Genomic DNA, 12,706 nt, shown 5'->3' with positions numbered 1-12,706 from the left:
TAGACTTGCAGAGCTGTGCTGTGAATTGACCAGCTGCCTGCTAATCTATTTATAGCACCCGCCCTGACACAAATTTCAGGCTGTTTTTATCATATGTGTTGGGGAACTTGTCAGAAGTTATCAGGCTGATAACAGAAGAACGGAGACGGAGAAAGCCACGGGATTCTTGGCTTTGGCGAGAGATAAGAAAACACTGCAGATATGTGCCCAGCTCAAATTTCATGAATCGGGTTTACATCCACTTTAAGCTGGTCTTTGATGGTTTGCATTTCGGCCAGTTCAGCAGGGACTGGCCGAAATTCAATCCATCTATGGGCAGGCTGATCATACCCAAGTGGATCCATCAATCGACTTTTGTACAACCAGCATGTTGTGTTTTTGGCATGCGATTAGCCACTGGCAATAATCACTGTGTGCTCCCAGCATGGACAACCCTACCCACCCCCCGTTCTCCCCTGGGACACAATGGCTCCCCAGGATTCGCCGCGAGATCGCCGTTATCGGTGGCGGGAGAGGGGGCCCGCCGCTCTCCCGCGCCCTCCGTCGCTTACCGTTGCCGTCGGTAGCGGCGGAGGCGATCGGGCCTGTTCGGCAGCTGACTGGGGATGCGAGTGAGGGAAAAAAGTCCTTCACCTGTCCCCATAGCTCTGCTGGGCGGAAGTGACGTCAAAACGTCAGTCCCGCCCAGCGTCTTAAAGAAAAACATTTTTTTTTGTCATTTGAAAAAATTACAGTTTCAATTTTTTTTTTTTCTTGCATTTTAGTCTAAATAGGAGATGTGAGGTCTTTTTGACCCCAGATCTCATATTTAAGAGGACCTGTCATGCTTTTTTCTATTACAAGGGATGTTTACATTCCTTATAATAGGAATAAAAGTGATCAAATTGTTTTATTTTATTTTTTTCAGTGTAAAAAGTAATAAAATAAATAAAAATAAATAAGAAAACAAAAAAAACATTTTTTTAAAGCGCCCTGTCCCGACAAGCTCGCGCGCAGAAGCGAACGCATACGTGAGTAGCGCCTGCATATGAAAACGGTGTTCAAACCACACAAGTGAGGTATCGCCACGATCGTTAGAGCGAGAGCAATAATTCTAGACCTCTGTAACTCAAAAAATGCAACCTTTAGAATTTTTTAAACGTCGCCGATCGAGATTTTTAAGGGTAAAAGTTTGACGCCATGCCACGAGCGGGCGCAATTTTTAAGCGTGACATGTTGGGTATCATTTTACTCTGCGTAACATTATCTTTCACAATATATAAAAAAATTGGGCCAAATTTATTATTGTCTTATTTTTTAATTCAAAAAAGTGAATTTTTTCCAAAAAAAGTGCGCTTGTAAGACCGCTGCGCAAATACGGTGTGACAAAAAGTATTGCAATGACCGCTATTTTATTCTCTAGGGTGTTAGAAAAAAATATATAATGTTTGGGGGTTTTAAGTAATTTTCTAGCAGAAAAAACTGTTTTAGTCTTGCAAACACCAAATCTGAAAAACACCCAAGGTCCTTAAGTGGTTAATACAAAATAGTGCTGCTTTGTACCCACAATGGTATTTTGGTGGATGTTTTAACTCAATAAGTGGAACTGATACTATTTTCTCTTTTTTTCCTAGACCTTCAACTCCACCAATGTTACCCGCTTGTGCCCAAATGCTAGATGCCAGTTTGCCTTCTATGGAGGAGAAACCTATTACCACAAGTACCTGATCGTTTTCCAGATTTACAACGCCTTTATGTTTCTCTGGTTGGCCAACTTTGTCATCGCTCTAGGTCAAGTGACTCTAGCTGGGGCATTCGCTTCCTACTACTGGGCCTTCAAAAAGCCAGATGACATGCCAGCATTTCCTATTTTCTCTTCCTTGGGCAGAGCTCTCAGGTGAGGTGATGATCAGAGAACTGCTAAATCGAATATCTAGATATCCCCCTAACAGGGGCACAGACAACAATCAAACAAAAGAAGTTCTAAATTCCCCACTTTGTCCAAATAATTGCCGAGTTCAGCTTTGATATAAAACTAGATTTTGGTTATTTTGTGCCAACTGTACTTTAGGCCCCTTTCACACTGGGGCGTTTTTACAGCGTTTTAGCGTTAAAAATAACGCTATTCAAACGCTCTCCATGCATCTCAATGGACCCTTTCACACTGAGTCCTGCAAGCAGCATCTTTGGAGCAGCTTTTGGGCTCTAAAAAAAACGCTCCAAAAACGCCCCTCTCCATTGATATGAATTGAAAGCGCTGTAAAAACGCCTTACCCTTTCACACTGAGGCGTTGCACTGGCGGGGCGTTGAGAAAAGTCCTGCAAAAAGCATCTTTGGAGCAGCTTTTGGGCGCTGAAAAAAACGCTCCAAAAACGCCCCTCTACATTGAAATAAATTGAAAGCGCTGTAAAAACGCCTTACCCTTTCACACTGAGGCACTACAAAAACGCCCTAAAATTTTAGGGTCTTAGCCCCCATTCACATCTAGGCGTTTTTACGCCTGTAGTGCTACGCCGCTGCCGCCAGAGGGATGAGAACACATGTCCCTCTATGGAGATGGTTCACATCTCCACGCCGTTCGGCTAGGAGATGGGAAGCATCTCCATAGAGGGGGTCAATCTGGGGCACATCTAGGCGGACAATACCGGCGTTTTGTCGCCGCAAATCGCGGTACAAAACGCCGCTATTTGTACCGTGATTTGCGGCGACAAAACGCTGCGAATTTGTCTGCCTTGGTGTGAATGGGGCATTAGCGGTGCTTTACCAGCACATTGGGATTGCAGATGAGGCTTCGCTCAAATAACGCTTGAAAAAACACCCCAGTGTGAAAGGGGCCTTAAAGTGATTGTAAAGGCTTGTTTTTTGTTTTTTTTTCTCCTATAAAAATAACATGTTATACATACCTGCTCTGTGCAGTGGATTTGCACAGAGCAGCCTGGATCCTCCTCTTCTCGGATCCCTCTTCTGTGATCCTGGCCCCTCCCTCCTGTTCCTCATAGCTGCTTGCTATGAGGGAAACCAAGCTGTGTCCATTCAGACACGGAGCCCCAACCCAGCCCAGCCCCCTCTTCCCTAAATGGCTATCTGACAGCAGCGGGAGCCAATGGCACCGCTGCTGTGTCTCGGCCAATCAGGAAGAAGAATCTCGGATGGCTGAAACATTGCTGGACAGAGAGGGACCTCAGGTAAGTGTAAGGGGGGGCTTCTGTACACCAAAGGCTTTTTATCCTAAAGCATAGAATGCATTAGGATAAAAAAAAAAAAAATGCCCTTACAACTCCTTTCAATTCTGTCTTTCAGTAAATTGAGGGACACAGGGAAGGCTTTAATGTTTGTGTTATACTGACACCTACAGGAGGATTAGATACTGTCATGCAAGAAGGAAAAGCCACTCACACTACCAGCAGGTCTAAGTTTTTTCCTAGTGTCCTATGAGAATAGAAGGTTTTTTATTTTATTTTTTTATTTTTCTTCAGCTCTGCTGTGTTAGACTATCCTAACTTTAGCTAGCACATTTTTATTTTTTTTCAAAATAAAGACTGGCGCTGCTGCAGTTTTTTTGGTTTACAGCTATCCCACACAGTTGTCCTCAGATGGACTTTTGGAGTACCATGTCTAGACCTGGCTGGACTGGATATTGCGGGGATAGCCTGGAAGAAACCTTTTGTCCACTGGGTTCTGTGGAGGGAGCTTTTCCAGACACTGTTCTGGTAAAAACTAAGCTTGAAGACCATTCCAGGTCCAGAGCCTGTTGGTGCAATGGACTTGGTAAGCAGAGAGGTCTTGTCCTCTGATCAAGATTATGGCGCTTTGGTCAATTTGGCTGTCTGTGCAGCATGGCGCCATCCTGCTGGAAGGTCATCAAATCCAGATTGTCGGTCAATGCAGAGGCAGTGGTGTACCTCAATCATTTGGGAGAAACCAGATGTTTTATCATGGAAACAAACCTTCTGTTCTTGGTGGCACTTCCAAGTCCCAGCCTTGTCAGCTGTGTCAGGCATGGACAGTTGGCGGGAAGACTACCTTAGCCAGCAGCACATAGACCCAGGAGAGTCGTTCCTTCACCTGAAGGTGTTAACGTACCTATTTCAGAGGTAGGGGGGACACCGAATGTGAACCTTCTGGCTCAGGCGAAGGTGCTACACTTACCTGATAAGACTTGTGGCAGTCACTCCCTGAGCACTGCCTGTTCATCATGATCTACGGACTCAAAAGTCCAAGCCTCAAGATCTACTGCATGGTCACTGGCTGTAACGGCATGGCTGGTAAAGACCGGGTACTACGAGATGGGGGAATCTCTAAATTTGTGATTCCTACAATGCTGTGAAAAAGTTTAGGATTTACTGCAAGGTCTATCGTGAGAAATGATGAGCCTATTTCATTAGGTAGGAGCCTCGGGTTTTCCACCTAGTTTCTCCTTCGGACAAGTCCTCTTTCTATCACATATGTCTAGACATGATCAAGGATCTGGTTTCCCACTGTTCCTTCTGTTTTCTGGGCCAGCCTACTCCTCCCCCCCTTTTTTTTGCCTGTGTTTAATCCTCCTGTGGGTGGCAACATAACCCAAAGGGTAAAGATCCCCCAAAAAATAATGGTTTAACAGGCAGTACAATAATCCTGTTGTAGTTGCTGCTTCCTATTGGCTTGGTGTTTGGTGGAGTTTTTACTACTGCAAGTTTTGAAACCGCAAAGTGTCAGTAAATCTAGTAATGCACATATTAAAAGTCATGTTGAATTAAAAAATGCAGAACTGCATTATATGAAAGAACTGTTTTATCTAATCCAGGGTTTCAGCCATGATCTACCCATCAATCGCAGGCAGCTGATGGGTAGATCACATCCCCATTGCCTACACATGCAGAGCTACGCAGGGAAGCGTCTGTAAGGGGCCTTTCACACGGACGGATAGAATGGTGCTTTTAGCTGCGGATTTTCTCGTTTTCTACCACAGCTAAAAGCACACAATGCTTTCCTATGGCCCCATTCACACACAACGTTTAGCTGCGATTTCGTTGCATGCGGTTTGGTACGAATAGAAATGATAGAATTGAATGTGTCCAGGTGCGATTTAGCGCAGCTAAATGCACTTAACCCCAGGTAATCGCAGTCTTTTGTGTCAACTGTGGATAGAGGCGTGAGCACATCATAATCAAAAAAATAAAAAGGGTTGCTATGGAAATTACTACCGCAGCTAAACGCGACCGCATGTAACCGCACGTAATCGAAGAGCCTTGAATTTCACTGAAAATGTACATGCTTTTAATTGCGGCAAAACTGCCGTCCGTCTGAAAGGGGCCTAATGGTGCTGGTTATGGCAAGCTGTTCCCTGCCAGCCTCTCCTCCCCTCCAGTTCTTCCCAGTTCTTTGAATTTGACCTAATGTTGGATGGACAGGAGAGGAAGAACCAGCAGGGAACAAGAGAACTGACACTTGCTTCCTTGCATTGCTCCTGCATATGAAGGGAACTGATATCGTAATGCGCCCTGCTTAAATGTACTGTGCCCTCCAAACCCCCGGGTGCTCTACTGCCCACCTTGTACACTGCTTATCTAAAGTTCGGCCCAGAATTGAGAATCTGTGCAGAGGAAAGCAAGAACAAGTTCCACATTAAATGGATACATTTTAACATTTTATTATGATTTTATATATAATGCTGTTTCTAAAAAATAATTGTTACATCAACAGCTTTCTGATCACTAAATTGTTTTGTGGGCTGTAGATGTGAACACTATTTCACATGTTACCGAGATCTTTGCCAAGGGTTCCTCCCAAGATAAAAAGATTGAGAAACCCTGATCCAATCAAGCTGTAAAACACGTGTTAGCCAGAATTATTTTCAGCCATACAACTGGTATTTTTAACTGCTGTTGGCTTTCATTCCTGAAAACGAGTCATGGAAAATAATCATTCTTTATAGCTTTGTGCATTGAGATTTTTAACCCTATCGTCAACATTTCCAGGAATATTAAAGGGGTTGTAAAGGTACAGAAGACGTGGATCGGGCCACTCTGTGCAAAACGAACTGCACAGTGGATGGAGGTAAGTATAACATGTTTGTTATTTTAAAGGAAAAAAAAAAATTCCTTTACAACCGCTTTACCTTAGTGCAGTCCTCCTCCACTTACCTCATCCTTCAATTTTGCTTTTAAATGTCCTTATTTCTTCTGAGAAATCCTCACTTCCTGTTCTTCTGTCTGTAACTCCACACCGTAATGTGAGGCTTTCTCCCTGGTGTGGAGTGTCGTGCTCGCCCCCTCCCTTGAGGAGAGTCAGGACACCCACTAACACACCGCTCCTTTCTCTATCTGCAACGTAGAGAGCATCCTGACTCTCCTGTAGCCCAAGGGAGGGGGCGAGCACGACACTCCACACCAGGGAGAAAGCCTTGCATTACTGTGTGGAGTTACAGACAGAAGAACAGGAAGTGAGGATTTCTCAGAAGAAATAAGGACATTTAAAAGCAAAATGGAAGGATGAGGTAAGTGAAGGAGGACTGCACTAAGGTAACGCGGTTGTAAAGGAAAATTTGTTTTTCCTTTAAAATGACAAACATGTTATACTTGCCTCCACTGTGCAGTTAGTTTTGCACAAAGTGGCCCGATCCACGTCTTCTGGGGTCCCTCGGCGGCTGTCTCCGGTCCTCCCCGCAAGTACTGACCACAGTCATGCGAGAGCTCGCATGGTGGTGAGTAATTGCGGGCGTGCTCCTGTGATACAGCAAGCGGCCATAGCCGCTCACTGTATCACTCGGTGCGCCGTGTCACTGGATATGATTGACAGCAGCGCCAGCCAATGGCTGCGCCGCTCTCAATCCATCCGCTCTAGCCAATCAGCGGCCAGGCTGAGCGGCAAAGAGGATCTCGGGACCGCGCGGGACTTTCGATGGGTCAGGTAAGTAAAACTGGGGCTCGGAGGGGGGGGGGGGGGCGGCATCATCAGATGTTTTTTCACCTTAATGCATAGATTGCATTAAGGTGAATTTTTTATTTTTATTTACAACTCCTTTAAAGGAAGCTATTTAGGGGAAAAAAGTGTACCTTTACAACCCAGTTAAGGAGAAGTAAACTGTTTTCCCAAAATTAGTTACTCAAGGACGTCGGCGTTGCTTGGGTTCTCAGCCGAACTGTCAAGTCATCAAACGCCTGGTGTCATAACTGACCGCATGTGTAGCACCATGGCAAATGCAGATAAGAGAAGATAAGATTGCAGCTTCCTTGGCTGTAAAATTTTGGAAGGGTTTAGTTCTGCTTGGGGCTCTTTCACTCGGGTGGACCGTATGTCCGCTTTTTCATCCATCCGTGTATGGATGAAAACGGGACATACATTGGTCCCTATGAGATTGTGGGTGTCAGCGGATGATTATACGCTGACACCCGATCTCACCCGGTTCCGCAATCTTCCGATTCTGCAGATGGAGGAAAACCCTATTTTTCCATCCGTCTGCGGATCGGATGAACACTGACAGACGGTCCGTGTTCATCCCCCCATAGGGGAGAGCAGAGATCTGACTGGGCGGTCCCTGCACAGTGTGCGAGACCGCCCTGTCATCCGCCGGCTCAGCGGGGATTAACGGAGCGATCCCCGTTGAGCAAGTGGAGATTCACAGGGCGGATCATCACTGATCCATCCCGTGTGAAAGAGGCCAAAAATGTTAAATGCAACCTGTTACTTATTTATACACATTCTGGGGGAAAAGTGTCACGATTGTTCATTTGTGTAAAATTTCCCTTTTACATGAAGCTATAAAAGGTTTTTGTTTTTCTTCAGGTATCACACTGGGTCACTGGCGTTTGGTTCTCTTATATTGGCCATTGTGCAGCTCATCAGGATCATGCTGGAGTATCTTGACCACAAGCTAAAAGGTGAGGATAGACGCATCAGCAAATGACACAGCAAAGATTGTGCTCTTCTGATTGGCTGGGCTTTAGCTGTCACTCAGCAGGGAGGGGGTGTGTCAGTTGCTGTAGAGAGACTGCTGATTCCACACTGGGAACAGCAGTTCTCTTTGTGGCTGAACAGCGGGTGGAGAGGAATTTGCCCTCAGCCTGGGGAGCAATATAATGAATAATTGCTATTCTTTTTCAGTTTTTGGCACAAAATTCATGCAGTCTACCTAATATTTTGTTTAAACTTCTGTTGAGTTTCTAAAGGCCTGTACACACGATCGGATTTTCCGACAGCAAATGTGTGATGGAAGGGTTTTGTTGGAAAATCTGACCGTTTTGTATGCTCCATCGGACAATTGTCAGATTTCCTCCGACAAATTTTGGATAGCATGCTTTAAAATTTCCAAGTACAAACACGCATTCTCCGAACCAATGCTAACCATAAGATAACATTGGCAGAAGTTGCACAAAGGGTGGCACTAAAGATCTGAAAAACCACGTAGTATGTCTAGTACATCACTACGTTTGTTTGTTGGCTGACAAAGTTTTGCCGTCTGTATGCAGAACAAGTTCACAGCCAAAGCCCTTCGCACAAAATTCCACGGATTTTTCCGATGGAAATCTGATCGTGTGTACGAGGCTTGTGAGTATCTAAACCTAAAACCAAAAATGGAAACTAAATCTCTTTTTTTTTTTTTTATATATATATATCTATCAGTGGCGGCTGGTGCTCAAAATTTTTGGGGGGGCGCAAAGGAAAAAAATTGCAGTCTCACTGTGCCCAAACGCAGCCACTGTTACATGCCATCAAATGCAGCCACTGTGCCATCAATTCGCACCACTGTGCCATGCCATTAAACGCAGTCACTGTGCCATGCCATCAAATGCAGTCACTGTGCCATCAATTCGCACCACTGTGCCATGCCATTAAACGCAGCCACTGTGCCATACATTGTCACCACTGTGCCATGCCATTAAACGCAGCCACTGTGCCATCCATTGTTACCACTGTGCCATACATTGTCACCACTGTGCCATACATTGTCACCACTGTGCCATGCCATTAAACGCAGCCACTGTGCCATACATTGTCACCACTGTGCCATGCCATTAAACGCAGTCACTGTGCCATCCATTGTCACCACTGTGCCATGCCATTAAACGCAACCACTGTGCCATACATTGTCACCACTGTGCCATGCCATTAAACGCAGCCCCTGTGCCATACATTGTCACCACTGTGCCATGCCATTAAACGCAGCCACTGTGCCATCCATTGTCACCACTGTGCCATGCCATTAAACGCAGCCACTGTGCCATCCATTGTCACCACTGTGCCATGCCATTAAACGCAGCCACTGTGCCCTTTAATGGTCGCCGCTGTGCCAATTGTCCCCACTGTGCCCTGTAAATTGCGTTCTCCCCCCCCCCCCCCCCCCCCCCCCCCGCCCGGCACTTACCTTTACTGGAGTCAGGCATCCACGTCCCACGATGTCTTCTCCCGCCCTCGATGACTGACAGGCGTCTCAGCCAATCAGGTTACAGGTAGCCAGAACCGGCCAACGTGATTGGCTGAGACGCCTGTCATCTTATTCAAGGGGCGTACAGTCTGTGCGCTCCGAGAATAAGCTTCCGTGACCCGAGGGCTGTATTGGGAAAGCCTATCAGAGCCGTTGGCTTTGATAGACATTTCCCTACAGCCAACCAGCTGGCGTTATTCAGATGGCCGGACATTGAGCGCCGACCATCTGAATAACAGCGGCAGCGGCGAAAATAACATAGATTTGTGCAATGCATGAATCTATGTTATTTCACTCAGTGGCGGTGAGAGCCAGAGGGGGCGGCGCTCCAGCGCCCTCTATGGATGAACCGCCACTGATATATATATATACCTGTACTTTTGTGACCATCACCCCCATGGCAGCTGTGAACGATTCCTCCCTGGCCACCAAATGTACAATTTTAGCAGAACTTTACCATAATTTGAAAATCATTTATCAAAAGACCATAGATTTCACATTAATAATTATGCTACCAGCACTGCTCCTGTTGCTTTTTGCCAGAGCCTGCCGTTTTGCTGAAGCCCAGAGCAGTCACTTCCTTATTAAACTCTCCCCCTCTCCATAATCAGAAAAACTTGTTATTTTCTGCAATTAAGCTGTGTGCATTTCCAGCATTGATTGTATGTCTTGGTTCAGCTAGAGAGGAAGGCTGACAGAAGCTTCAGTGTTCAATCTCATAGCACCAAGGGATAAAGAAGAAGAGAATATTAGGAAGATGAGATAGGATACCATTAGGGTTATACTGATATAATTATCGGTGCAAATACCGAGCACAAGTACTAATGCAAGTGCTGCAATGCCTAGTCCGATACCTGGGCAGCCACAGACATGATCAGTGCGGCGGTAGGGGCAGTTACAAACACTGATCTCCCTGTATAGATTTTCTGACTTCTCCTCTCCTCCCGCTGCTCTCAGGGAGATAGGTGCTTGTAACTGCCCCCATCGCCGCACCAACTGTGCTCAGTGTTTTGTTGTAGGTCCCCCTCTGTGTTTCCCGGGTCTCGGTGCCCTGCTCCGGGTCCCCCTCTGTGCTCCCTGTGTCCTCCATGTCGTCCTACCAGTCCCCCTGTGTCCTCTCCGGCTCCTCCTCCGGTCCCCCCCCCCCCATGTCCCGGACCTGTCAGAATGGAGAGTAGACGGAGGAGTCGGTAAATCTGTCATTTACCGGCTCCTTCCTTTTCTGAATGCACAGTGATCAGTGACTCTGTCCATTCATAACTGACTATTGTAAACTGTTTACGATGTCTCAGTTTATGAATGGAGAGGAGCCGCTGTCTCCTGTCCATTCATCTCCAGTGCAGCTGAGGCTGCAGAGAAAGGGACTGAGGAATCTGTGTCAGTCCTTTTCTCTGTCTCAAAGGCGAGATATCAGGGGTTTAGACCCCTAATATCTCACCAAAGCCCCCACCCCCCAACAGGGCTGATAAAACAAAAAACATTTTTTTTAAATTAAATATTTAAAAGTAAATTTGTAAAAGAAATTGAAAATAAAATAAAAAAACACTGACATCGTCCACTCCTCAAACCCCCCCCCCCCCCCCAAAAAGCAAGCATTGAAAAAAAAAAAAAATATATATATATATATATATATAATATCTCTCACTCACACACACATAGTTGTAAAAAATAAATAAAATAAAAAACGCCTCATCAGTGCTGCATATTAGTGCCACTGTCACGTGACAATAAAAAAAGAATCGATATCTGCGAGTACTAAAAAGAAAAAAGTATCTGTCTTTAAAGTGCAACCCTAAATACCATCCTGGTAAATTTAAAGCTGGCCACATATGGATTGGAATGTGGCTGATTCTGTAAGGACCAGATACTTTTTTATTGATGTATGGGCAGGTTTAGACATAATAGACTCATAATATACTTTCACTTTACGTCCCAGTTCACACTGGTGCGATGCGGGGAAACCCTGCGATTCAGTGGCAGCTCCCACATTGCATCTAAATCGCACACTAGTTTACACTGAGATCTGCGAATCACTGTGGGTGATGATATAAATTTAAAGTGGATGTAACTCCACTCTCATCCTTTCTAAACTACTGCCATAGTGCTGATCTATAAGGATATAGATGCCTCTTGCATGTATCCTTACCTGTCAAATGTCTCCCCTCTGTCTGTTATAAGAACTGAAAAACTGCAGATTCTGTGGGTGGGTCTGTTGTCTGGAGCTCGGTGGGTGGAGTCGTGATGTCAGTAGACTCCTCACCCACCTCTACACTCCCCTTGTCAACATGCATTTTTTCCTATGTATTCCTTACACTAAATTCTGCTATGATCACTAACATTCAGTCAAAATCCAGAAAAGTAACCAGATGACTTCAGAAAAGGAGTGGGGGTGGGAATTAAAAAATAATGCCTGTCTCCAGGCTAGTGCATGAGATATGTAAATAACCTGTCACTCACAGCAAAGGGGCGGAACGGACTAAGGTTTTTCTCTGCAAGTCCGTTTTTATTTCACTGAACAATAAAAGAGGATTGCTCAGAGCTAGATTAACTCTGTGTGGCAAGACTGGGCACAGACGATAGGAAATCTTATACTCTACATTGTGACATCAAAAATAAAAAACAAATTTGGGTTTACATCCCCTTTAATGACGCCCCCAGATCGGTTCACAGATCGCAGTGCGAACTTTCAAATGGTGCAGGAATTGGATTGCATAGCTGTGAACGCCCAATGCGATCCGATTCCAGGGCGGACCAAAAACAGTCCTGCACCATTTTGGTGTGAATGCGATGCGATTTCAGGCATACACTTTGGCTGAATTCCCATCGCATGTGATGTCTGTCATCACACAAGTGTGAACCCAACCTACACGATGATATTGTTTCCAATGATATTTAATCATGTCGCATTTTTCTTTTTTCCAGGGGCAGAAAATAAATGTGCTCGCTTCCTCCTGTGTTGCCTGAAGTGCTGTTTCTGGTGTCTGGAGAAGTTCATAAAGTTCTTGAACAGGAATGCCTACATCATGGTGAGGATGGGATGAGCGTGGGACTAAAGTGGGTCTAAGAGTTTTTAGTTTTAGTGTGTGTGTTTTTTTTTTTTTTACCTTCATGCATTCTCTGTGATAAGGCAAAAAAAAACTTCTGTATCCAGGTTTTGCGGATGCCCCACAGATGCTCAATAGGGTTTAGGTCTGCAGACATGCTTGGCCAGTCCATCACCTTTACCCTCAGCTTCTTTAGCAAGGCAGTGGTCGTCTTGGAGGTGTGTTTGGGGTCGTTATCATGTTGGAATACTGCCCTGCGGCCCAGTCTCTGAAGGG

General features: G+C 45.3%; 1 protein-coding gene across 3 annotated transcripts in view; it reads left to right on the top strand.

The window, feature by feature from the left end:
• SLC44A2 (solute carrier family 44 member 2) overlaps positions 1–12,706 on the top strand; it is a 156,599-nt gene that overhangs the window by 128,727 nt on the left and 15,166 nt on the right. For all 3 annotated transcript variants that reach the window (XM_040346430.1, XM_040346428.1, XM_040346429.1), the window contains exons 15-17: positions 1,614–1,876; positions 7,748–7,842; positions 12,309–12,412. In XM_040346430.1, the coding sequence (XP_040202364.1) occupies positions 1,614–1,876; positions 7,748–7,842; positions 12,309–12,412 (462 nt within the window). The remainder of the gene's footprint in view (positions 1–1,613; positions 1,877–7,747; positions 7,843–12,308; positions 12,413–12,706) is intronic.

This window comes from Rana temporaria, chromosome 3 (assembly GCF_905171775.1).
Source record: "Rana temporaria chromosome 3, aRanTem1.1, whole genome shotgun sequence".
Classification (NCBI taxonomy): Eukaryota; Metazoa; Chordata; class Amphibia; order Anura; family Ranidae; genus Rana; species Rana temporaria.
The sequence above is the reverse complement of the archived record's forward strand: the minus strand, read 5'-3'. Positions and strand labels throughout refer to the sequence as shown.